The sequence below is a fragment of the Felis catus genome, chromosome A1 (genome assembly GCF_018350175.1).
Source record: "Felis catus isolate Fca126 chromosome A1, F.catus_Fca126_mat1.0, whole genome shotgun sequence".
NCBI lineage: Eukaryota > Metazoa > Chordata > Mammalia > Carnivora > Felidae > Felis > Felis catus.
This window is the reverse complement of record NC_058368.1, coordinates 121709776-121737414: the sequence shown is the minus strand read 5'-3', so window position 1 is coordinate 121737414 and position 27639 is coordinate 121709776. Positions and strand designations below refer to the sequence as shown.

General features: G+C 35.7%; 1 protein-coding gene across 6 annotated transcripts in view; it reads right to left on the bottom strand.

Moving 5' to 3' along the window:
* TCERG1 (transcription elongation regulator 1) overlaps positions 1-27639 on the bottom strand; it is a 60968-nt gene that overhangs the window by 15297 nt on the left and 18032 nt on the right. For 3 of the 6 annotated variants that reach the window (XM_045060560.1, XM_045060542.1, XR_006600025.1), the window contains exons 6-16: positions 25574-25636; positions 24222-24422; positions 23137-23249; positions 22283-22371; positions 14355-14515; positions 13055-13111; positions 12838-12904; positions 11687-11737; positions 10207-10342; positions 9262-9351; positions 708-826 (exon numbers count right to left, since the gene is read on the bottom strand). In XM_045060560.1, the coding sequence (XP_044916495.1) occupies positions 708-826; positions 9262-9351; positions 10207-10342; positions 11687-11737; positions 12838-12904; positions 13055-13111; positions 14355-14515; positions 22283-22371; positions 23137-23249; positions 24222-24422; positions 25574-25636 (1147 nt within the window). The remainder of the gene's footprint in view (positions 1-707; positions 827-9261; positions 9352-10206; positions 10343-11686; positions 11738-12837; positions 12905-13054; positions 13112-14354; positions 14516-22282; positions 22372-23136; positions 23250-24221; positions 24423-25573; positions 25637-27639) is intronic. The other 3 variants (XM_004001503.6, XM_045060556.1, XM_045060564.1) reach the window with 3 other exon arrangements.

The window sequence follows — 27639 nt, the reverse complement described above, 5'->3', positions numbered from 1 at the left end:
TTCAACAAGATGAACTTTTATAAAAAGTGCCATTTAAACAAGACACTCCATAATTCTACCCTACAGTTTTAAAAATTATCCACGTTATGAGGTATTCACAGCAACCAAGTAACAAACACTGTTGCCAAAACTAAACCATAAATAAAAAGTAATTTTCTCTTGCCTAGACTATTCTGTATTAACACTGGAATCCAGTTGAAATCCTACATTCACTTGGGTAAGGTATGAGACAAGCATATAAATCTTACTGGCTGTTTTAGAAGACTGAGTGAGATAATGAGATAACGTGTGTATACGTATATGTGTTTCAAGTGCATGTATGTATGTATGTATAAGTTTGTACATACAACTTTTTAAGTGCACACAAGATATCCGCTAAATGATGCCAAATATTATTGTTTTTATGATGCTGGTCACGTAAGTTTTAAATGTCTCCTCTTCTACACCCCATTACACATACTCATTAACAATCAACTGAATCAACAATCAACTGAAAATATCAGACAAAAACATATCTAGACACTGCCTCTCAAAGAGCACAAGAGGTTCCTCTAAAGGAAATATATTAAGAATAAAGATTAGAAATGCATAACCAATAATGAAATAAACTTTTCATGTCCAATTATCCAAAAGATACATATTCTCTTAGCTGATCTTAGAAGAAAGCACATACATGTTTTGAAATGTTACAGTAATGAACCATATACCTTGGATTAAATTTTGCTTCTTCCATCATTTTTTTGAAATCTTCCTTGGCTTGCATTATTTTGTTTTTCTTTTCCCTGCGTTCTTCTTCTGCCCTCGTCTTTACATATTGATCAAATACCTATCACAAAAATAAACCAATTGGGCAAGTTAGTCTTCCATAGGAATAATTTAATTACCAAACTATGGAATCTGTAAGAAAATACTGAGTCAATGTCTTTGTCCAAACTATAATAGAAAAAAATGAATTAGATATCTCAATTGTATGCAGATTATCTGTAGCAAGTCTCACTTTAAAACTTCAGTTGACAGTGTTACAGAAGCACACAAGCCCTCTGCTGAGACTTCAGAACAAAGTTAAAAGCCCCTTTAATTTTCATTGTCCCTGATTACAAATTGAATACACGCATATTAAAAAAATTTCAGGGGATATAAAATATATAAATTACAATCCTTCCAAATCTCTTCTAGAAAAAAAACGTTAAGAGTATGGAACAGATAGTTTACAATTATTTCTGTGCTTCTTTTTAAGACATAATTATCTCGACCAAAATGTAATGCTTTACATCTATCCCATAATATTTTCCCCCACCTAATCATATACAGACAAGATAATAAACTGAACATGCACATCTATTTCCTTTCTTCCAATGCCAATACAATGACGAGAGGATTTCCCTTTTTAAGTCACAAACCAACAAGACCAGGCAAATGGGAAAAAGAGAGAGCAAGTCTTGAAGATGAAAAGCACAAGGATAAGCAGTAAAGGACTGGCAAAAATGAGAGAGCTGACCCAAATTCAACAGTCAAGAAACCAATTCTTTTTTTATTAGAGAATCCTCAAACAGTTCCAGAAGTGACAGCACCAGATATCCATGGAAGTGAGGGCAGAGTACAGCTACAATAAGGCTGTTTAAGAAGGAGTCCATCAGAAAATCTCCCTTGCCAACAGCATGTATCTGGGGGCTCTGCCACTCCTGAGCCTCAGTAAAAGGCAAGTGATTATTCTCTAGAACCAGGGTGGGCAATTCACAACCTGCTGGCCAAACTTGGCCTGCTGCCTATTTTTGTACAGCCCAGAAAGAGTTTTAACATTTTTTAAATAGTTACAGAATAGAGAATTTTGTAACATGTCATGACATGTGACAATTAAATGAAATCCAAATTTTAGTGTCCACAAGTAAAACTTTATTGGAATAGTCAGGCTCATTCCTTCACATCTATCTACCTGTGGGTGCTCCTTCGTTACAGTAGCAGAACTACACTACTATGACAGAGACCAAATGGCCCCCAAAGCTAAAACATTTATTGTCTGACCCTTTATTTTAAAATCTTGCTAATTCTTGCTCTAAAAGGTAAAGCAGTATCTCTCAAGGTAAAGGGGGGGCATACCTAATTTAACATACTAAAGTAAGTTTTATTTTCTAATAAAACTAAGAAAATATACTGTAATCATAAAACAAGAAAAACTTAAAGAACAAAAAGAAATCCTACAAATTAAAGGAAAAAAGGAAAACTCAATTAAAGGATTTGACAATAAAGTTGAGAAAGTCATCCAAAAGAAAGGGGCAGAGGTAGAAAATAGGTGAAAAGAGGGTGCCTGGGTGGCTCAGTAGGTTAACTGTCTGACTTCGGCTCAGGTCATGATCTTGCAGTTCTTGAGTTCGAGCCCCGCATCAGGATCTGGGCTGATAGCTCAGAGCCTGGAGCCTGCTTCAGATTCTATGTCTCCCTCTCTCTCTGGCCCTTCCCCTCTCGCATGCTGTCTCTCTCTCTCTCTCTCAAAAATAAACATTAAAAAAAGAAAAATTAAACAGGTGAAAAGAAAATTTAAGGACTAGACCAAAAGGGCAAATTCTCTGTCCCAGAATGAAAAAATAAACAGGTTGGAAACAAATTCAAAAAAGCAATATAAGAAAATCTCCCAGAACTGAAAGACAGGAGTTTACATACTAAAAGGACCACCAAGCACCCAGCATAATGGGCCCCTTCCCCCAAGGTACACAATCACGGTGAGATTTCAGAACGCTATACACTAAGAGGAGATCCTACACATCCACAAAGGAAAAATAAACAGGCCCATAAACAAAGGCCCATAAACTGATGGCTTCAAACACAACACTGAAAACTAGAAAAAGAGCAACGTCTTCAAAATCCTGAAAGAGAAAGATTTCCAATTTCAAATATCTTAAACAACCAAACAATTTCAAATTAAGGGTACAATGAATGTTTGCAAACACACAAGGCTCCAAAGTTTATCTCCCATGCATGTTCTCTCAAGAAGCTATTACAGGGATGGAATGGGTCAAAAGGGAGTAAACCAAGAAAGAAAAAGACTTATGATGAAGGAAACAGGTGAAGTCTCTACCCCCAAAAACAAGAGAGATGAGGGAAATCTCAGGATGATGGTAAAGACTGGTCACGCTCAAAAATAACAGCTGTATGTCGGGTGTAGAGGGTAACCAGTCCAAAATGAAGCAAGGCACACGCTCTGGAAGAAATGTCTTGAGAAAGATAAAACTGGGCAGCACTCTATTACTTTTCCTAGCATATTTTACAGAAATATTTGTCTCTTTAAAGGTGTGCATGTACATCTTTAGAAAAAGTCAAACAAAAAATGTTCTTTACAAAACTGAAAACTTTATTCCAGGTCAGGCCATGTCTGTCTACCAATCTTTAATAGCTGTACAGAGATACCTACAACCATCTCACCATCTCCCGCCAGGCACGGTGGCCATTTTCAGCACCATCCCAATACAGCACTGCAATAAATCCTGAAAGCATGTGCAGGCTGACCCATGTGGGAAAGAGGGTTCTTCTCAAGCCCTCTCTCCCTTTTTGGTATATACTTTCTTATTTGTAAAAGTAGTGAACTACAAATAAACCCAATGAATTTATATTAACTTTCTTTTCAGAGGCTGGAGAAAACTTCACAACGCTTCCTCTGGGATATCCGACACCAAAGTTAGGAATCGCTAGCTGAGATCACCTTCTCAAAGAAAATTAGGAGTTCTGGTAGCTTCCAAGCTTCTCCTAATTATTTGTGTCATGCTTCCCAATACACTTGAGCTTTTTAGGTCCCCTATTTTAAGCGGTTATTTTCTTAAAACATCAACTTGTGAATGTTACAATAAACACCACAAAAGTTAAGTTTTTATAAAAAATTTCTAGTAGACTTCTATAGATGTAATCAAAACATCCATATTAAAGAGCTACATTGTCTAAGCCAATGTAGCTTCTAGGGTGCTATATTCCATTTCTTTTCGTTTTTATTATTTTTTCAAACAATTTTTTTTGATGTTTATGTATGTTTGACAGAGACAGAGGGGGACAGAGGGCGAGCAGGAGAGGGGCAGAGAGAGAAGGAGACACAGAATCCAAAGCAGGCTCCAGGCTCTGAGCTGTCAGCACAGAGTCTGATGCAGGGCTTGAAACCATGTACTGCGAGATCATGACCTGAGTCAAAGTCGGATGCTCAACCAACTGAGCCACCCAGGAGCCCCTTCTTTTCGGTTTTAAACAACTTTATTGAGGTATAATTGATGTACAAAAAGTTGTTCATATTTAATGTATACAACTTGTGAGTTTGGAGATAAATATACATCTAGGAAACCACCACAGTCTATGACGTAAACCTATCCACCTCCAAAAGGTTCCTCGAGCCCTTTTAATTTATTCTTATTTTTAAGTGATATTAAAAACCCTTAACATAAGATCTATCGTCCTAGCAAAAATTTCAGTATACGATATAGTACTGCTAGCTATAGGCACTATGCTGTACAGACCTTCAGGACTTAGCCATCCTGCATAACCATTTCCATTTCTTAATCTACATAATTACACAGTATGCCCACTTTGTGAAATTTACGACGTTTAGATTTTAATGTGTGTATATTTTTCTTCAACATAGAAGTTTGTGAAAAGTATGGGTGTGATACTGTGTTTTAAGAAAATATATATATTTGCCATTTCCAACATGGATGGAGCTAGAGTATTATGCTAAGCAAAATAAATCAGAAAAAGACAAATATCGTATGATTTCACTCATGTGTGGAATTTAAGAAACACAACAAGGGGCGTCTGGGTGGCGCAGTCGGTTAAGCGCCCGACTTCAGCCAGGTCACGATCTCACGGTCCGTGAGTTCGAGCCCCGCGTCAGGCTCTGGGCTGATGGCTCAGAGGCTGGAGCCTGTTTCCGATTCTGTGTCTCCCTCTCTCTCTGCCCCTCCCCCGTTCATGCTCTGTCTCTCTCTGTCCCAAAAAATAAATAAACGTTGAAAAAAAAAATTAAAAAAAAAAAAAAGAAACACAACAAATGGCAAAGGGAAAACACAATGGCAAAGGGAAAAGAGAGAAGCAAACCAAGAAACACTCTTAAGTACAAAGAACAAATGGATGGTTACCAGAGGGTAGGTGGGTGGGGAGGTGGATTAAATAGGTGACAGGGATTAAGGAGTGCACTTGTGATGAGCACCGGGTATACCTGGAACTAATATTACAATATATGTGAAGTGGAATTTAAACTAAAAAGAAAAGAAGAAGAAGAAGAAGAAAAAAAAAAAAAAAATATATATATATATATATGGTCTCTGTCCTGGCTCCTGGCAAGAGCTCCTAAAACCCTTTTAATTTCCTAAGTGATAGGAGACAGGAGCCTCTACTGTTGTACCTGGCTTTTGTCCTGTCGCTGAATTAGATAAAGGAGAAAAGAGCAAGTTTATATTATTCATACCAAACCCCTTTCAACTACATCAAAGTTAGTGTCAGGAGGTGATTTCTGGAAAGTCTCTCTAGAAAACCACAGGATGGCAGACAGCTGCCAGTGGAATCAACCATGTGATTAGAACATTGGAACTTTCAATGGCTGGTGACTGAGTCCAATCACCAATGGTACATGATTTAATCAACCATGCCTATGTAAGCTGTCCCCATAAAAATCATAGCCAAAAGCGTTCAGAGAACTGAGAGCTTGGTGAACATATCCATGTACCAGGAGAATGGCACACTCCAACTTCACAGGGACAGAAGTTCAGGGACTCAGGACACTTCCAGACCTCATCCCACGTGTCTCATCATCTGCCATTCAACTGTACCCCTTATCATATCCTTTATTACATTATACACCAATAAACATAAGTGCTTCCCAGAGTTCTGTGAGCCATTATAGCAAATTATTAAAGCTGAGGAGGGGAACAGGGGAATCCCTGAGTTGTAGCTAAACTGAAGTGTGTAGAAGGTACTACTTGTGATAAGCATTTGAAGAGAGGGAAGGTCTTGTGGGTCTAAGCCTTTAATCTATGGGATATGATTCTAATTCCATGTAGTGTCAGAATTCAATTCAACGGTAGGACACCAGCTGGTATCAGAGAACTGACTGATATAGAAAAATCCCTAAACATTTGACGTCCAAGTATTCAATGTATAGAGGAACAGAGTTTTTCAAGACGCCTCTATTATTTCATTTCATTCTCATTTCAATTTAATTCAATTTATACTTTGATACTGATCCAGTAAAGAGTGGCCAAGACGGCCAGTTGACAATGAGTAACTATATTGGTAATGTATTACTATTTGTAATACATCGACCTTAAAAAGCTCTCAATAACACTTACTACATTAAAATGATTATTTTTGAAATAAGCTACCTTTTTTTTTTTTTTTTAAGGAGGCTTCATGCCCACCACTGAGCCCAACACAGGGACTGAACTCACAACCCTGAGATCAAAAGTCGGATGTTTAACCGATGGAGCCACCCAGGTGCCCCCAATTTTAAGTGTTAGCATAACTAGTCTCTACCTCAGAGTCTAATATCCTGCATGGAAATGGTCTGCTTCTGTTTAAAAATGTTATTCAGTTTAAAACTTTGTCAAAACAGGGGCACCTCAGTAGCTTCGTTGGTTAGGCATCCAACTTCAACTCAGGTTATGATCTCACAGTTCGTGAATTCAAGCCCCGAAGTGGACTCCCTGCTGTCAGCACAGAGCCCACTTCAGATTCTCTGTCTCCCTCTCTCTCTGCCCCTACCCCACTCTATCTCTCTCAAAAATAAACATTAAAAAAAAGGTCAAAACAAAAAAGGTCAAAACAAAAAAAACAAAACTATTTCTGACTCAAATGATCTTTTATCAAAAACAAGATTAAATAAAGAAAATCTTAAGTTAAAACTTATAGTTACAATTATATAAAATACTTCTAGAATGATGTAAAATATACATAAATGTACAGATATACATAAATCTACAGAGAGCTAGAAAAGTAAAAGAGATGCACTTGCAGACTGAGACATTTTCAATAAAATTGTTAGTTGTTTTAAATCAAAATACAAATTTCAGAAATGGAGTTACAAAGTGCAAATACACGACCTAGATACTTAATATGTAACTTAAATTAAACTTAAATATGTAACTTAACTGGTTTCTCCGTGATTTTACACTCTCATGCAAATAAAACTAAGTACTAAAAAAGTACACATATTAATTCCAAATGTTTGCTTCTCCTTTCATTTCTTACACTCCAGTTTTAAGAATTTTACTCAAAAAGGATGAGAACCTTTAAGTAGTCTTTATTTAAATGGAAAAATGCTTGATATTTTTCGTCTTTTTAAGTATTACTCTTAATAAGAGGTAACACCATCAGCTTACAAAATGCCTGTAAAATTGGGAAAGAATTTTAGCTCTCAATATGCACTTGTAATTTAACTCAGAAACTATAACACTCAGCAGCATGAGGAGTCACGTCACTAAGGTTTTAAAGTAACCCTTCAGGGATATTTAGGTTAAGCACTGCTGCAGGCGTTACACATATAGCAATGAACAAAGTTCCAGCCCTCAGAATTTATATTCTGCAGCCGGAGAAAACAGTAGATAATTTTAGATAATTAGAGCTGTGAGTGCTATAAAGGAAAGAAAGCAGAGACACATGGCTCAGAAGGCACTTGGACCAGCACCTGAATAAAATCATGGGGCATATGCAAACACCTAGGGGAAGAACACTCCAGACAGAGGAAGAGTCAAGTATCAGAATGTACCCAGCTTGTTCAAAGCACAACAAAGGAACTGTGGCCAGAATGAATGAATCTAAGACAAGACCTTCAAGAACTATGCAGATAAGAGTGTAAGTATAATCTTACAAGCCATGATAAAGAATTCCAGTTTTATCCTAAATGAAATGGTAAGCAATGTACATTTTTTGAGCAAGGGAACAGTAACAGTGCCTTAATTTGCCTCTTAAATGTAAAATTAGTCTGGCTGCTATGTGGAAAAAGAACTTGACTCCAAAAAGCAAGAACGGAAGGAAGCAAAGAGGTCAGTCAGGGGCTACACAGATGCTGAGAAATGGTAACGGTGCCCTGAACTACAGTGTTAGTGGGGGAAATGGTGAGTAAGTTGTATTTACAAACTTTTGGAGGTAGATTTTGCTGACAGACGTGAAATGCACAGAGGGGAGAAGTAAGGAATCAAGGATGATTTATACTTTTTGATACAGACCATTACACACAGTTTAAAACACACACACACACACACACACACACACACCCCTGTGTTTGAAATGCAGATGCAAGTGTCTTTGGAAAGTCATGCTTTTCTATTACGCAGACTAAAATACATGTCTGGCACAGTGTAAATTTCCTCTCTTTATAAAAAGTTTGTGATGAGACCTACATGCATAATGGCACAAACAGTGCAGAGAATTACGCCAACTATTAAATTACAAATCAAGAATAGACTACCAAATGAAATCTTGTCGTAGCTCAATAGCCCTCTAGCAAGTAGTTCAACATACTCACCATTCTACAGAGCTCAGTGTCAGGGTGATCCAGGTAATTCAGAAACTATGTAAGTTGGAAGTGTGCAAGGATTTAGAGGACGAAGCGATCACTGTGAGAGGATATGTACTGCTGAATCATCCCAGGAATAATGGCACTCAATAACATGGCAAGTCTAATTCATGTTGACACTAAATGAGCAGAGACCCTGAAGTGTCCATCAATTCTTTAAGCTTATGATGAAAAGACATTCTAACAGATGGTGCTTAGATGTAGACTTGTGTGCTTAAATGTAAACGGGTCTCTGAGTGTTGTCTACCTACCACACACACTCATGCATATATACTGGCACAAACAGGAAGGCTACAAGACCAGGGTCCAGTCATGGTCCAATCAGTCGGGTAGGATTGTAGGTGTTTCTTCTGCCTTTCTACTCATCTGTATATTGCTATTTTTCTACTATAAATCTGCAACATTTGCCCAGTAAAAAGTAAATTAATAAACGCATTTAAAATGAATTTTGAAAACTCCCTGATACGACATCAGCATATTATGAGGCACAAGGACAGGATACTCACGAAGCAATACCCACGTCCATAATAAAGGCAAAAATATGCAACTATTTCTGAGGCAGAAATGCCCAGAGAGGGTAAATGTGTTCTAAGATATGAGACTATGCGTTTTGAGTACTGTGTGTGTGGGGGGGAAAAGGATGGCATTTTGTTCCTTACGTTTTTAAATTATGCTGTTAAGGGATATACATTTTTTAAATAATGTTATTTTCCTTTTACCTGTTTTCTCTCTTTAGGATTGAGAAGTAAGTACCGAGGATCAAAAACTATCTTGTGCAACTCCTTCTCCCACGTTGAAAAAGCAGACACCTTTAAAATAAAAATGTATTGCCTCATAATTAAGTTGGCTCTAAAAACATAAAGGTCATATAATTTTCCTTGAAATCTACAGGACATCTGCTTAAAAAGGAGGCATAATAAAAACCATACTGAAGTTTCCATCACTAATAAATGACAAGCAGTGGGAGGCTAGCAACGGCAAATTTCCACACTAATTGGCTCTGAACATTTCTGTATTATATAGAAATAACACACACCTAATTACTCATTAAAATAACCACTACTGTGTGACATTTTAAAAATCAGTACATCAGAAAAAGCCTTGAAGATTTGCATTTTGATTTCCCATGCTTGCTCCAATCTTGTGAACAATGTTGCAATTTTAAACTGAACAGTTAAACTTATTCAAATGAATCTGTGAACATAACCAAAACGTCAAAACCCCTCTCAATTAAGCTCTATTAATAATATCATAAAGTACCAGTTCTCCTTTAACCAAAAGCCATTCTGAAAGTATTAAAAGAAAAATTACATATACCTTACCTATCCCATGTCGTCCGCCACTCTGTAATGTTAATACTCTGTTAATACTCATCTTATATTACTCACCAAAATTTAATGACCCAACAAATGTTGGGTCAACATTTGACCCAACAAATAACATTAAATGTTATTTGTATTTAAAAGGACAGTAAAAAGGCATTTAGTCAAACATGATATGATGAGCCAAGAAAAAGGCTGCTTGAGAGAGTACAGTAATTTGATAGGCTTCCCTTACCTCCCCCCCCAAACATGAGCACTAACCTTAGATTTGACCTTTTAGCAAGACATATTTATATTACTTATACAAAACAGAAATATCTCCCCCAAAGATTGTTTTCTGACCCCTCTCTCTAGCAGCATGTCCTTGAACTGCTTCATTCGGGCCTCCAGAGGGACAATGGCCCTTTCTCGGGCAGCTTTAATTTCAGCTTCCATGGCAGCTTCTTTCTCTGAATCAATGTCTTTATTATCGTCTCTCCTATAAAAAATAAAATATAAGGCATCAACTGACAAAATATTAACAAGGAATCTTACTAAAATCTTTAAATCAATGGAATATTCAAGACTCACTACTGAGCAGCATATTTTTGGCAAAAAAAAATTATATTGAGGGTTTCAAATGAACTCTAAGGGATAGGCAACTTTCATTATAATAAAGTTACATGAGCTTCTAATGATGTTACAATGGCTATATTGTGCTGTCTCTCTGTCTGATACACAAAATGAACTACCTTACTTTCAAAAACAAACAAAAAAAAACTAACATTGCAATAAAACTCTATGTGTTAGAAACAAACAGCACAAAACATAATTTTTAGTTCTTGAAATGATATAGGAAAAATAGTATTTTCCAGAATGTTTTACATTATAGATCCGTAAAATATTTTTATCTAATAAAAACTGGTATAAGTCTTAGTAATCTCAAATATTTATTTTGAAAATAAAATGCAAATATCTGCAAACTTGGCCAAGTGGTTATGTGAGATATATACCTTACCTACCTGACATCTTTTTTACTCACTTTCTGGGTGGTAAGTTGAGATTTAAGTTGAAGGACAGGTCCCAGAGAGCAACATAGGCCCAGGAGTAGTTAGATGGAATTAGAACTGTTCATCAATGACTAAACTACTTCTTTTTCCTCCAAAAATGCACCTCAGGGCTAAGGACAACCCTGTTGCTGTATGGTACTCAAGCAAGATTGTAAACATGAAATTGAGTCACCTCTCAAACATCTGCACTATGAAGAAGGCCCATTCATATGAATAATCCAAAAGAGAAAGTAATTCAATAATATTTGGGTGTGTCTGAGCAGATCTTCCTCCTTAAATATGATCTGCTAAGTATCAAAATAAAATTGGTTCATACTCCCTACACAAACTTAAGGGAATTGGGAAAAACAAAACATCACAAATTTCAAAAGCATGCTATATAGGGAAGTGAAGGTAGCCCAAGAGATTTAAATGGCTAACCCGCAAATATGGTTAAGTGAGAGGTAATTAGCAATTTAGGGAATGAATCAAAAGAAATAGAAGACATAGTCCGTGACCTGCAGGAACTTAGCGAGATAGTCTGTGACCTAAGATATGCACAAAACAAACAGGTAAAAGTAATTTGCCAAACAATATACCCTCTTATAATAATTTATTTAAGAACTATTTAAATAAAGAATTAAAAGACATCCAAGAAATATAACTAATGAAAACAAATAACCTTTACAGAATTATACTAAATGAAAATGTCACAATACAAACTATCACTATCTATCTCAATAAAAGAAAGAAAGAAAAACTAAGCCAGGAAAAATAGGCTTTTAACTTTGTACCTAAATAGAGAAGCTCGGGCAATCCACATAAAGGACTTCTTTGACATTCTCCTGATAAAAGCAGTTAAAAACCTTACAGAGTTGTCTATAAGAACAAACAATTAAAAACAACCTAAAAGTTTAACATTGTAGGAACATCCAAAATTATGGTTACATAAACAGAATGAATACAGTCATTTATAATAATTAAGAAAACAAATGTCTTATTCTAATTTTTTTTTTTAAAGCACACAAAGTCAGTTGATTACAACTAATAAAAGTATTTACATATTTGGTCAAGAACTAAAAAGTCAACTGCAAAAATGAAAATAGCTGTGTTACTTTGGTTGATTATGAGTGACTCTCTTTAACATCTTAATGTCTTTAATATTGTCACTAATGATTTTTTAAAAAGAACCACCCTTCCGAGGGTTTGTCTCACTGATTCCCTTGCCATAATTTGGCTGCATTCAATCTGTCCTTTTCAGATAAGGACTATGGATCATCCAGTTCCTAATAATGTCTTCAAACTTTCCGTTTTGCTGCTAAATAATGGTCCCATTCCTCCCCCACCTCCCGCCACAGCCAAATACCATCTACCCCCCACCTAATTAGTGATCCCCCTTAATTAGTAACATTCCTATTTCACCCAACTACAGAGCACTGGCCAATCTAATGCTCCCACTTATGGCAGTCTCTTTCTCTCAAAGCTCGTTCTAAGCTCACAGGTTCCCTCTACACCAGGTATTAATAACCAAAGACTCAAGGAAGAGCTAGGTGACAAGTACATAAAAAAAAGAGGGAAGTCTGTGTATCTATAACTATGAACTTTCTGAAATGGTGTCTGTTAGGGTCTACACTAAAGGAGGAAGTTCATTTTTTATAAAATTCCAGCTTAATGAATATCTGAAAATAATTTATCAACTAATTCCTAAAATGTCACTTGGCTTCATAATATACACTTAAATAATCAAATATTCTGCAAATCTAGCAACAGTAAGGACACCATTTCTACACTCTAAAGCAAAGCTTTCTAATATCAGGCCTTAGAGAGCAATCATGACTTCGGTCTCCTAACAACATACATATTAGCTGTCACATCCACAAACTGACTGTGACTTAATTAATAGCTATAATCTGCCTGAATTACATAAACTATAAGTATTACTTACTTCCGTTTTTTGGCTTTAACAGGTTCATCTTCATTAAGTTCTTCCATTAATTCCTGCTCTTCTTTAACTGTAAGATCAAGTTTAATTAAACCTTGTCAGAATATAAAAATAAGCAAGCAACAATTGAAATACTTAAGTACTCATCCTTCTGCTACCCACTACCAGAACACTTGCTTTAACAGTATGAAAAAGTAGGTACAATTTATAGTTCACTCACTTGCACTCATAGAGAATTGCCATTTTTGGATGGACAGCATTGTTGGGGTCGGGTGCCCTGGCAAAAACGTATCAGTTATTATTATGAAGTTACATGCACATATTACACAATCTTTTCTTTTAAAAAGTCACCGTTTCCATAACGTATCCATCCCATAATATTCTCTCCTCTATAAAACATTAAACAAAACACAATTCTATACTTCTTAAATTAATCTTCCCTTTATATTAAATTTCTAATTCACTTTGAAATGTTTATTCATGACACATGGGAAAAACTAATGCCTAGTGACTCTAGCGACAGACAGGGAAAGTTTCACTGATTTGAAAGTGACTCCTAAGCAAAAAATGTAGCACCAAATATACACAATCCATGAAGACTTCTCAATATTATAAATGACATGGATGAGAATTTATTTCATTGGAAGTATTATTCATTTATGCTTCTACATTTGATGAAGGGGGGCTCTATAAAAACAATCCTATCAAAATGAAGGCAAATTACCAATAAAAAATATGCAATCAAAATTATGTATAAATATTGGTGTTCATTATATACATTGAAATGCTGCCTGAACATGAGGCACCTTAAAAGATAATTTCTTAAAAAGGTTTGTCTTTATATTGTCAGAAATAAGGCTTGCCTTCCCTAAGTTTCAATTACTTTAAAAGACTAAGCTTTGGGGTGCCTGGGTGGTTTAAGTCAGTTAAGCATCTGACTCTTGATCTCAGCTCAGTCCTGATCTCTTGGCCAATATGGAGTACCACGTCAACCTGCTTAAGATTTTCTCTCCCTCTACCTCTACCCTGACCCTGTTCGCTTGCTCTCTCTCCAAATAAGTAAACAAATAAACAAAAGACTAAGCTTTCATAGTTTACCAAATTTTGTACTTTACAAAAGTTTAATAACCAGTATTTTAAAAATACTCTGTACAATTTTATTTCAAAAAATATTACTAGTTACAAAAGGTGCTAAAAGAACACTGAGAAATGTTTTAGTATTATTAATAAGCAAATAGCAAACCTTAGCAAAGCCAACATTATCTTGGACTAAAAATCTTGATGAGGCAATTAAAAAAACACACATATAAATATCTTACAAAAAAAACTGTCCAAATTCTCTATTTTTTTTTTTAATAACTCTGTTATTGAACTCAAACTAGCATCATGGACTATTTCCCATTTCTCAAATTTGTTATATTCCTTGAAAACAGCAAGCTTTCCTAAATGGCCTTATATTTTCTATAAAAATATTAAAAGAATGTTAAAATTAGAGGACAAATTTCTAATTGAAAACTTACTTAGTTTCTTTACTTCTTCCATTCCTTTTTTATGAGGTGGCTCCTGAATAATTTTGTCAACATCCGCCCTTCCAATCAGATCATCAGGTCGGTCCCACATAGAGAGACGGGTGGTAGGATTATAAAAGAAGACCCGCTCATCACCAGTCCAAACAACACACCTACGAATTGATTCAAATATCAGTTTCTCAGGTTATGGAACATATTTGACAGATAGGTCTCTTACTGTCATCCTGCTAAAGGAGAGGTGGTGGTGGTGGTGGGGACACCTCCAGACAGCAGGAGTTAGCCAAACATGACTTTTAAAGGAGAGAGCTGACTGGCAAAGGTTAAGAACAGCAGCTCAACACATTAGTGGATAAAACCAGGAAAAGCAAAGTAATTCATATAATTAGTAACTTGGTCTGGCTCACTCAATCTGAGAGTGCTGCATTTTTACCTACCACAAAAGATAAGTTCAATGGCAACAAACAAGAATGCTATCAAGCAGTTCTAAAGCTAAAGAACAGACCACAGCACAGTATCTATTACATAGTTCTTCTATATATTTCTTACCAAATCAGAATTTTACATACTCAAATGCAACCTGCTATGAAATCTTTAATATCTCATTATATCTAATACAAAAAATAAGAAAGTACTGACTGCACTATGACACCATAGCCCACTACAGTTCACTGTTCCTATTATAACAAGAAATTCAGACAAAATAGAAAAAATAAGAACATAAGGGCTCTGTACAGTTTTTAAAAAATAAATATTTAAGTTTGGAAGAGAGTCAATGTTTACAGCAGCAACTGCAAGGGTATAAATTTCCCACTTTTCCTCCCTGAAATCTCTGCCCCGAGAGCCCCGAGTCACACAGTAGCATGGTCAGAGTGGCAAAGACAGCAAAACTTCCAGTAGAAACCAGGTCTCTATGGTCAGATAATTAAAAGTTCATCAACAGCTGCCAAGCCAAGTTAATCCAGATGTTGAAATTATCAGACAAAACCTCTATTGCTGAAATAATCAAAGACTTTCAAGAAGCAATTATAACTGGAGTTCATGAGATGAAGAAAAAACCTGAATGAAAACATCGTTCTCATTACTGAAATAGAAACTGTAAAAAAAAAAAACAAAAACAAAAAACCCCAAAAATTATAGAGATAGAAAATACAGAAATGAAGCAAAGGAAAAAGACAAGCCAAGAAACTTAGTCTCATACCACAGAGAACAAACTGCTGGTTACCAGGGACACGGTGGGTGGGGAGAAGGGTGAAACGAGATAGAGATAAAGGAGTGCACCTGTGATGAGCACTGGTACTTTGTACACCTGAAACTAATAGAACATTGCAGGCTAACTATACTGGAATTAAAATAAAACGAAAACGAAAAAAAGAAAAATACACAATTGAAATTCAATTTCTCTAGCATAGAGATGAGAGGAAATGATCAGTGAACTAGAAAGTAGATCAGTAATTATCCCACCAGAAGAACAAAGGCAGTAAAAAGAAACAACAGAGATTCAGGAACTAAAGTGACTATGTCAAAATGCCTTATGTAAACGTCACTGGGATCCCAGGAGGAAAGGATATTGGGGCAGAAAAAATTTTGAAGACACAATGCCCCCCCCCCAAAAAAAGTCCAAATTTGGTAAAAGATACAAATATTAAAGAAGCTCAGCGAACCCCGAGCAGGATAAACTTCATGAAAACCATACTTAGAAACAACATAATCAACCTGGTGAAAATCAAAAATAAAGAAAAATCCTTGCTAGTTGCTAGTAGCTAAGAAAAACTATGGCACACTACAAACAGGGGAACAAGTCCAATGACCGTGGATTTCTTACCAGATATCCTAGAGACAAGAATACAGTAAAACAACATCCTTAAAGTGCTGGGGTGGAGGGAAAAAACACTGCCAACCCAGGATTCCCTATACAACATAAACATCCTTTGGGAACAAGGGCAAGAAAAGATATTCCCAGATGAATAAAAAATAAGAGACTTCATCTCCAGCTGACTAATAATGAGCATGGGGATTTTGGGGGGGGGGGGAATAATGAAAATGTTCTAAAATTGAATATGGTGATGGATGCACAATTCTGTGAATATATTTAAAATCAATGAGTTGTGCACTTTAAATGAAGGATGTGATTTATCTCAATACAGTTATATTTTTAAGAAATAGCTAGACAAAAAAAGTATATGCTACAGGATTCTCGACACGATATTCTATAAAATACAAAGTAATCTAAAATAACAGAAAGCAGAGGGACACTTAAGGATGGGATTAGAGGGAGGGATGAACTACAAAGGGATACAAGGAAACTTTCGGGATTACTAGAAATGTTTGATTGTGGGAATGAACTTGAACTATTTCAGCTCATTGTACTTCGATGATTGTACTTAACACACATAAAAATGAGAAATGTAACTTTTGATTTTGGGGTTTAAGTTTGAGCCCCATGTTGTGTAAAGAGATTACTTAAAAATAAAATCTTTTTTAAAAAACTGACAAAATGTGTAACGTACTACCAAACCAAAATCTTTTGTGGAAAGGGACTAGATACATTTTGTCACGGAATCCAACAAAAAAAGCAAGGCTCACTGATCCTAGGGAATACAAAATGCTTCTACTTCCGATCTCTCTTTACAATTAATTTTAAAAGCATAGGGGAAGATAAGTGTTATTATGTTCCATTAGACTAACCCTGAAAGGGGCACCTGGCTGGCTCTGTAGGGGGAGTTTGTGACTCCTGATTCTCAGGGTTGTGAGTTCAGGTCCTGTGATGGGTATAGAGATTATTTAAAAATAAAATCTTTAAAAAATAATTTTTTTTAAAGAATAATCCTGAGATACTTAAGCCATCTTGTTAGATGTTTAACTTTACTGGGAAAAAAACCTATCCTAAATTTTCTATGCCAGTTTCTAAAACACTATTTAACTGATATAAACAGTAGTAACTACTTTAAGACAGAGATTCTATTTTACTAATTGATGTTGGTTTCAAAATACCAAAGTGTGCCAATATAGCTCCAATATAGCTCCAACAGTACTAGCAGTAAATGTGCAGTGACGTTTCAGAATTAACAGGGGAAATAATGGACAAAGAATTGTGTCAAAAAACTGCCCTGTGCTAATAATATGAAAGATAAAATGTTTAAGGGTGAAGTATACTACTATCTGCAACTTTTAACCCATGAAAAAAATAAGAATGGTTGGAGATGCATTGAGGGATGAAGCAGATACGATAAAATGTTAGCTGTAAAAGTTAGGTGGTCAATATTTGGCGCTCGCTGTTCTAGAAACATTCAATGTTTCTCTCTGTTTCAACTTTTTCATAATCAAACCCCACCGTAAAAAAAGCTCTGGAAACAGCAACAACAAAAAACTTACAGAAACACAACAGTAAGCTAATTAATTAGTAGACCTGTGCCACTCTCAGTATATGCAGAAGAGAGTAAAAATTAAAAGATAAATTTTCCTAAGTTAAAACGCAACATGCACTACAACACAGATAAAGCATGGCAAATATAGGCAGCCCTCACTCTGCACTTTGTGGGACACTGTAAAAATAACTGCAAGTTAAATCTGTATGATGCAATCTTAGTAAGCAATGGAAAAAATTACAGTTAGTCCATGACCTTTAAAAACTTTTGTTGAAACATTAAAAATTCTCTTAGAACCAGAAACTAAAATTTACTGATCCTAAGGAATACAAAATACTAAATTTGACCTCTCTTACTTTAAAAGAAATAAACTAATGCTGTGAAATACCAGGGAAAAAAAATCCCAACATAAGTAAGGGAAATATGAAACTTCATGTTTTACATTTAGCTTAACTCTAAAAAACAGTTCTTCGAAGAGCAACATCTGAAGATACCAAGAGATAGATAAATTTGATTATCCAAATTAAGTGGCATACTCTGCTCAGCTGAGTAATTTGTTTTTTTCTTTTTTTAAGATTTTTAAATTTTTAAGTGTTCTCTAGACCCAGCTTGGGGCTTGAACTTACAACCTAAGATCACAGACCAACTGAGTCAGCCAGGCACCCCATGAGTAATTTGTTTTGCTTAAAGTTAGCACTTACCCATTTTATAAGATATAGAAAATAATTAATTAAGGAATTAAAGTTCTACTGACAATACATTCTTTCACTGACAAAACTTGGAAAATCATCTGGACAAGCAGGTATCCTTCATGTATTCAGATAGACTATAAAAGCACTAGGAACACATAGCTGCATATGGGGAGGTGGACTTCCTAAGAAAGACCTAGAAGCTGTAAACAGAAGATCAATAAATTTGATTTCATCAAAATATAAAATTTATGTATGAGAAGACAGCAAAACAAAAATGAACAAATAGGGAGAAGCTGTAATGTATGTAAAAGTCAAAGGCGTTAAGAGCATACATAATAAGCTCTCTCCTATCATTAAGAAAAAGACAAATCCACAAAAAAGATGAGGAAAACTGTGAAGAAGCTATCGACAGCCAATGAACATGAAATAAACTCAATTACACCATGTATTCTGGAAACATCCAATAGGACTCCTTTTCTTAAAAGGTTACCAAAGATTTAAATAGACTATCCCTACACTGGTGTGAGGGAGAGAACACTGGTAGGCTATTGCAGGGAATATTAACTGGCACAGTCCAGCCTGTCCCCCCAAAAAACCTTTCTGAGGTCAACTTAGCAGTACCTACCAAACTATTAAAGAGGAGTATCACTTGATTCAGCAACTTCACTTCTAGAAATCAATCCCAACAGAAATACTTGCAAGTGTTCACAAAGAGATATGTGTAAGGATATCCTAAATGTCAATTTTTGTAATGCTGGAGGGGTGGGGGAGGGAAGACAAACTAATCACCCATTTATAAAAAAAATTATACATTTATGGAAAATTATGCTATCACAAATATATTTGTACAAAAAGGGCAAAATTTCTGGGACATATTTAGTAAAAAAAAACATGGAAAATATATTGTTTTTAAGACACTATAATATGCATGCACACCACACATAAAACTCTATACACATGTATACAAACAACATAGCAAAGGGTCCAGAAATTGTATGAAATCAAATTTTTATTAATGAGAAGGCTTGGTGAAGGTGGAATTCTGTAATTTTTTACTTCCTGTAATTCGTTCATATTGTATGTTTTTACAGATTCACATATTCTTTTCTAATATATGAGACTGATGAGAAAATAACTCAAAGCAGGACACAAAAACTATAGATATAAAACAGAGAAAAAGAGGTTTAGAGGATAATAAATACAAGAGACCTGACATGCAGATAACATGTTCCAGAAAAGGAAAAAAACAGGTAAAAAGAAGCAATAATGAAACAAACTCCAAAAGACAATTTCACTCATCTGGAGAGAAACCCAAACTTGAAAACTGATGAGGCCCACAAAGCTTCAGCCTGGTGCGGTTTGAAGTTGGTTATCAGCTTTTCATGTACAATACTCAAACTCAGAAACCACAACCTAGGAATATATTCGTTGAATAGACTCTTTCCATAACTTTGATTATGGATCCATGGCAGATATTTTGCATAATTATTTTTAAAAATGAGGGTGTGTATCACATTGGTAAAGTGAAATATACAGAAAACAATTATTCCAAATGCCTTTAAAACACAGTAATTTGACTACACATCCCTGGAGGGACATATCCTGAACACAAAAATTAGGGGGAGAAAAAAAAGCCTGAACGATCTTCAGTATCGCACTGTTAATGACAGTGTCAGTACTGTTATTGTGTGACCTGTTGTGGGAGCAAAGCAAATGAGGGGCACCTGGGTGGCTGAGTCAGTTAAGCATCTGACTCTTGATTTCAGCTCAGGTCATGATCTTAGAGATCCTGAGATTAAGCCCCATGCTGGGCTCTGGCTGGACAGCATGGAGCCTGCTTGGGATTCTTTCTCTCCTCCTTTCCCTGCCCCTTCCCCGCTCAGAGGCCCACAAGCTCCCTCTCTTTCTCTTTCAAAATACATAAATATTCAAAACAAACAAAACAACAAAAGAAAAGAAGTAAATATGTCACTATTACTCAGAAACAGGATCTTCAGCAGAAAAGGGGATACTGAATTAAAACAGATGATGAGATTCAGTAAAAATCTTGTACTAAACCTGAACTGCAAGTAATGATATGAACTAAAGATGTATCTTTAAATGTGTGCATGTTCAGTCTGTGTCTCCCAAAGAGACTTAATAATGACTTATTCAGTAATAACACCTATCCCTAGATCCTATAAATGCCACTTCCCACAAAAGGAAACCAGGCTCCACAGCAAAATGGCCGAATCTAGGTCTGAGACAGGAAATACATGAGGAAAGCCAGGAACATCTTTGCCAAACACAAAGTAAGGAAGGTATCAAAAACAGGGTTGTAACAAAAAACCCTGGAGTCAACCTTAAGAGGTTTCACCCAGCCAAAGATGAAACAACTGAACTTCAATAAGGATATTAACTGTAATGGATAGAAGCATATAAAATATATTGAGGGGTGCCTGGGTGGCTCAGTTGGTTAAGTATCTGACTCTTGGTTTCAGCTTGGGTCATGATCTCACATCTCGTGAGATCAAGCCCCACATCGGGCTCTGCACTGACAATGCAGAGGCTGTTTGTGATTCTCTCTCTCTCTCCCTCTCTCTGCCCCTCCCAAGCACACGCTCTCTCTCTCAAAATAACCTTTAAATATATATATATATATTTAAATGTATGAATTTACAATACTCAAACCAACTCATTATTCTGAAAACTTCAGCACTATTGACATTTGGGGCCAAATAATTAACTCTTGTAGGGAGCTGTCCTGCACATGGTAGGACATTTAGGAGTATCACATCCCTGCCCTCTAACGACTAGATGCTATACACTATTAACACCTCCCTTGTCATGACAACCAAAAAACATCCCCAGACACTGCCAAACATCCCCTTATGAACTATTCTTGCCAAAAAGATCAAATCTGAATCTGATCGTTTCTTCTGTATCTACTTGATAGTTTGCAGGAAAATCAGGAACAGAAGACTCAAAGAGTACCATCAGGATGCAACAATAAAATCCAGACTGTGAGTCTCCATATAACAAATATATTTATCTTTTAAATGACAAAAATGAGAAAGAAAAAGCAATGAAGATACAATGGAGGGGAACCTATAGATTACAAGACTTAAACAATTCACTACAACATGTGGACTGTATATGGATTACATAGGCTGGAGCAGGAACAGGAGAGAGAGCATTGATGCAGGTAGAAGAAGGGCAAATCAAACAAAAGAAGGAAAGAAAAAGTCCACCATTCAACTCTTCAATTAGAAGTCAACTTTATACAGCTCTATAAATGTAATCATGGATGTGGGTATACACACAAAATCAATTTACAAGTATTTTAAACAATAAAAAATAGATTCAGAATCTCACAGGGGCTCAAGTCTGTAACTATGTATGATAAACATTAATGAACAGTACCATGAAAGGAGGAAGACAATGTAGCAAATGAGTTTTAGGTTTGAACACCAAAATATTCATTAGATAAAAACATCTACTTGACATGTTTTTTAAAGCATCTTTTCTTTCTAGATGATAAAGTATGTAACAATCAAATATGGTAATTAAGAAAAAAATAATTAAATGGGGTGCCTGGGTGACTTAGTTGGTTAAGCGACCGACTTCTGCTCAGGTCACGATCTCACAGTTTGTGAGTCTGAGCCCCACGTCAGACTCTGTGCTGACAGCTCGGAGCCTGGAGCCTGCTTTGGATTCTGTGTCTCCCCCTCTCTCTGCCACTCCCCTGCTCATGCTCTGTCTCTCTCTCTCTCAATAATAAATAAACGTTAAAAAAAATTTTTTTTTTAATTAATAAAAAAAAAAAGAAAGAAAGAAAAAATAATTAAATAAAGTAACTTACTAAAGTAAGCCAAGTACATACCACGGAGTACCAGGAATAGGGGTAGTAGCTACTGGCTTTGCCTTCTGGGCAGCCTTTTCTTCTTCGGTCATCTCCTCTTCTTTGGGCTCCTATAGGAAATGATGTTACTCCCATTTATTTAGTATCACAAAACTATACTGAATTACTACACAATACAAGTAACACTGCAAACACCTCAAAGTGCAACCAACATAAGATTGGTTAGTAGCACATGGAGTACAGACTCTGAGTAAGAATTTCTAAGAAAGTTCTAACTCCTTGCTCCCTAGACAGAGCGCATTCTACAACAGCAGATGCCAGCAACAGCAGATGGTTCTATCTTACAAACTCACTGACCAGCTGCTTAGGAGCAGAAATGGAGAACATAGTATAGAAAATTAGAGAAGACCTCTTCATTTAAGGTTATGTCTTTCTTCTGCTAACTTCCTTACTAATAAACAAGACTACCTCTGGTCCCTGACCGAATATAGGAAGCTTTGAAAAAGCAGAGCTCTTTCAGTACTGTATAGAGATCATTCCATGCCAGAAGACAGATAAAATATAACATTCCCCAAATGTAAAACTGTACTTATAATTTTACCATGTACCAGTCTATAAATAATCAGGAGGCTAGAGACTGGGTCCATGCTCTGGTCCAAGGCCCTTTCTTTCTAGGGGCCGTGGTTTATTATAAGAAGTAATTTAACACAATTTTCAAAGGAAAAACTATATGACAAACTTCAAAGAACCCTAAAATTTCAGAAATAGGATTATAACAATTAAGTGAAACTGTATCAGATACGTTTTCAAATTACAAGTAAATTGTACCCAACAATTAATTCTGGCTCCCAGATTAACGGGTCGTGGACCTTTACCTCCTTTATCTCCTTTATTGGCTCTTCCTTAGGGTCTTCCTCCTCCGTCTCCATTGGCAGAGGTTCTTCAGAAGGTTCTTTAATTGGCTCTTTAATCTTCTCCTCTAATTTTTCTATTACAAAGTTAAGACAATGTCACTTGTTGGTTTTTGGTGTAACTTTCCAAGAACTTTCAGAGACTAAGCAGGTAAGATATTCAGAACTAGGGGCACCTGGGAGGCTCGGTGGGTTAAGCAACTGACTTCGTCTCAGGTCATGATCTCACGATTTGTGGGTTCAAGCCCCACACCGGGCTCTGTGCTGACAGCTCAGAGCCTGGAGCCTGCTTCGGATTCTGTGTCTCCCGCTCTCTGCCCCTCCCCCACTTGTGTTCTTGCTCTCTCTCTCTCTCTCTCTCTCTCTCTCAAAAATAAATATAAAATGTTAAAAAAAATTTTTAAAAAAAGGATATTCAGAACTAGAAGTTATTAACCACAAAGATGAAATGTTCTTCTCTGTATCATCATCAATTTCAACCTAAAGCACTGGTAAACTTCAAACTCCTCACTATACCATGAGAAAACTGTCACTCAAAAAGAACCACTCATTTCAGAGAGATATGAAGTCTTTCAAGTCATTCACGTATCATTTGTAGCAATGAGTCACTCTGTTGAAAGGGATGAGATACTAAGATACTTAGAAACAGGAACTGGTGGTAAGAAAATTTTGAGTCTTCTTCATCCAAGACTTCAAGGGCCTCCTGTTTTCTTCAGGACACATACAATATACATATTTCAATATACTACCAATGTCAGTAATTACACAACGGAATAATTATGTAATTCCTGACAACAGAAAAAAAAAAATCTATGTGTGTGTATGTATGTATAATTTAAGATGGATGGAAAAATCACAAACATGGAAGTGGAACTGGCTTTTTAAATAAATACATGCTTATGAATTCGGTAAAAATAAAGAATCCAACAACTACAGAATTAGCAAATCCTGCAAATGTGCTAAAAAGGAAGTAACTCAGAATTTCAAACAGCACTCTATTAATAGCATCCCAGTTTTTACTACGTCTCAGCAAGTCATGAAAACTATACCTTTTTCCTTTAGTTCTTGGGGTTTTTCCCAGGTTGATTCTAATGTTCTATTATTATAATAGTATGTCTTTCCATCGGCTGTTTTATATTCAGTCCACTCAGAAACTGCTGTTGCTCCAGCTAAGGTAGCAGGTGAAGCCGCAATAGCAACCTGGGGATGGATCATAGGTACGATAGGAGGGGCCATTCCTGGCAATACACCTAAAAGAAGAAGCAGCAGCAGTTAGGTCCAAGCATCACACTGCAATGCAAAATAAAACTCTAAGATACGAGCTAAATCTTTCTATTAAATATTAATAAATGAATGAGCACGCTGGAACAAAAACAAATCATATAAAACGTGAATCACTTAATGCTATTTCCCTGTTCAGTTCTAAAGTCTAAATTCAGTTAGATTCAGAAAATCAACTCAAGAAGTAACTTAAGAACAGTCAAAAATTCGGGTCACATTTAAGATGAAGTCTTAACCATAAACTATAAAAATCATGACACATTCTCTACATGTGACTAGAAATGTATTTTTATAAAGGATTTCTCAAATTGTAATGAGATCAAGGTAACAAGCATATCTCCTGAGCATATTTCCTGAAGCAAAATTATTTCCTAGTTCTAAGGTACCTAGAAGGGTACGAATAAAATTCTCAGTTTTAAAGTAAAAGACTGAGTTCATTATCAAATCTACTTCAACAGATAAGTGATTAAGTCCAATGTCCTTTTTAAGTGTTTTGTCAGTTTAGTCTTTTCCTTAAAAAAGGTCATTTCTTCTATTTTTTTAAAAGATAAGCCAAGGTTAATATTCTTTTACAATACAGCTAAACAAGCTGATATTACACAAATAATTAAGGATATATGAATCCAAATTGAACAAAAACCCTCAAAGCCTCTTCTAGGATTTAAGTTTCAGGCAGCTATCTTCAATAACTTTACAATGTAAATTTATACTACACACACAAATATTCACACACATATACTCACTAGCATGCAAGCATAATCACATCACTTTACACATGGAAATGATTTTTTTATATTTAACTTAAAAACACAGATCAAAATAACAAAATTAAATGTTATGAGTATGAGAATGAAGTTGTTTACACTTATTACAAAAATTAAGATATAAAGTGATCTGACCTTATTTGCTTTTGTGAACCAAAGAAGCTAATACTACAGGCAATCGGGAAAATTAAGTGTTGGCCAAATATGACAACTGCATTTATACTGCTCATTAAAAAGAAAAATATAAAAAAATCCACTCACTTGGGCAAAAGTAAATAAATAAAAAGGATAAACAACAACATTCACTACCATGCCAACTTACAGACAAAACAAACTAAGATGGTTTTAAAAATTACCGGTCTTGGTGGTAGCGACTGTCTTTACATACGGGCAGCTGACTATTTGCATCATTGCTACACCTGTAAAATGGATAAGCAAGCATACGTTGGAAAGCTGCCATGGTATGTCGGCTACCACTGGGATTCAGGGAAATAATTGACCACTACAATTTAGGATGCTATTTCCAATGAAAAAGACCAAGAATGGAGTAAAATTTCTTTGTGTGTGACATTTTGTGGGAAGTAGTGCCAAATCTAAGGATAACTAATTCTAAATTATAGCATCAATTACCTTTTTATCAAACCAGCTCTGACAATATTTGAAGGAGTCTCAAGAGTTTAAATTCAATGAAGGAAGCCCCTTCATTATACAGACGTAACAAGTTCTCACGTGGGACATTCCCCCACAGGACATCAAACCCATGCTGCTGTTGCTTAGATACCAGTGAAAGGCAGATGCAGCATGACACTGACAAGACACTTTCTCTGTGCTGCTAAGTGGGAACTACATGCAGAAGCTGAGGCACGGAGCGTAACCATGCAGAAGTAGAACAAGAGTAAGATAGGACAAAGAGGGGTGCGAGAGAAAGGAAGACAGTAAGGTATGAGATGGATTCAAATATTCCACTGCAAATAACATTTTAAATAAATGGGCATAGATGAAGAGAAGGGTAGCATTCAGCTAATGACAAAATATCCATGTTTACTGCCTGCTCTGGGGAACGTCACAGGCTTGAAACAATGTTGAAGCAGGCTAACTGTAAACATAAAGAGAGCCCCTTTAGTATCATTAATGACTACATGGGCTGATTGCTTCAGAAACCTCTATTATTTAAGCCAACTAAAGGAGTAGCACTTGTATTAAAGAATGGAAATTACGTACAGTTCTTAGAAGAATGAAGACTCATCATGATGCATTACAATGGTGATAAAAAGGGAATGAAAGGGAAAGCTGGAAAACTAAGACTGATTAATTGAAGAAATCCAAAATGAAGTGTGAATTTAAAAAATTTTTTAAAAGAAAAGGCCAAAGGCAGGAGGAAAGGGGGTTCAGGGATTGAATTATAATTTCTATTTGTTTTGGCTGAAAAAACTAAACCTAGTTTGGTACCAATAAAAATTCAAAATAATACACTATTTGCCCCACTAAAGTACAGGAAAAGAAATTTCTCTTAACTTAGAGGTGAAAATTGAAATTAAACCCCTGGGTTTGTAAATAATGTACCTAAGTTCACGCACACACACACAAAAATACTGCCAATTTTCGAAAAATGTCTTTAATTTCTTAATTACTATTTTAAATAAAGAATATTAAAGCTAAACTTTCTATTAACTCTGAAATGAAAACAAAAGCACTGGATCATAAAAGCATGCTGAGTTAAGTTATATGTGTAATTTTGTTTTCCCTGATGTTGTAAGAAAGCAATGGAAAAATTCATTTGGTTAAGGAAGTTACAGCACATATTAAGTTTAAATTAGTATAAATACTGCCATCTGCAGGACGACTGAAACTATTAAGCAAGCACTGGAAATTTAATTCTTAGACTATATGAACTTTATTCTCAAAAAATGTTCTCCAAAACCATCCCCCAAAAAGTAATTTTAACTATTCAACTTAAACAGAAGAAAACCAAATCTATTCATATTTAGGCCTAACCGCCATTGTTAAACATAAATTGGGCCAACACAAAACTCCTGTATTTGACTAACAACACATAAACCATACTGAAAGGTCATATTATGTTTCTTCTCATGCTAAAAACATAAGATAAACTTCACGCTTTCTTTGAGGGTGATTACATACAAAAGAGTCACAAAATTACCACATATCTAAATGTTTAACCTTCTATTTCAAGGGAACATCTGTTCAATTTTCCTGTAACTTTATCCTCAAACTGTGTTCTACTAGGAAATTAGAATATTCCATTTAGCATTTTGAATAGTTCTGATGTCACTGACAGTAAGTTTCTTAAATTCCAAATTAAGATTTTATAGTCTTAGAAGACGTGCTAGAATTCTAATCCAATTTACTATCCCCAATTCCAAATCTTATTCCTGTACTTCACCTACAATTCTTCCACTCC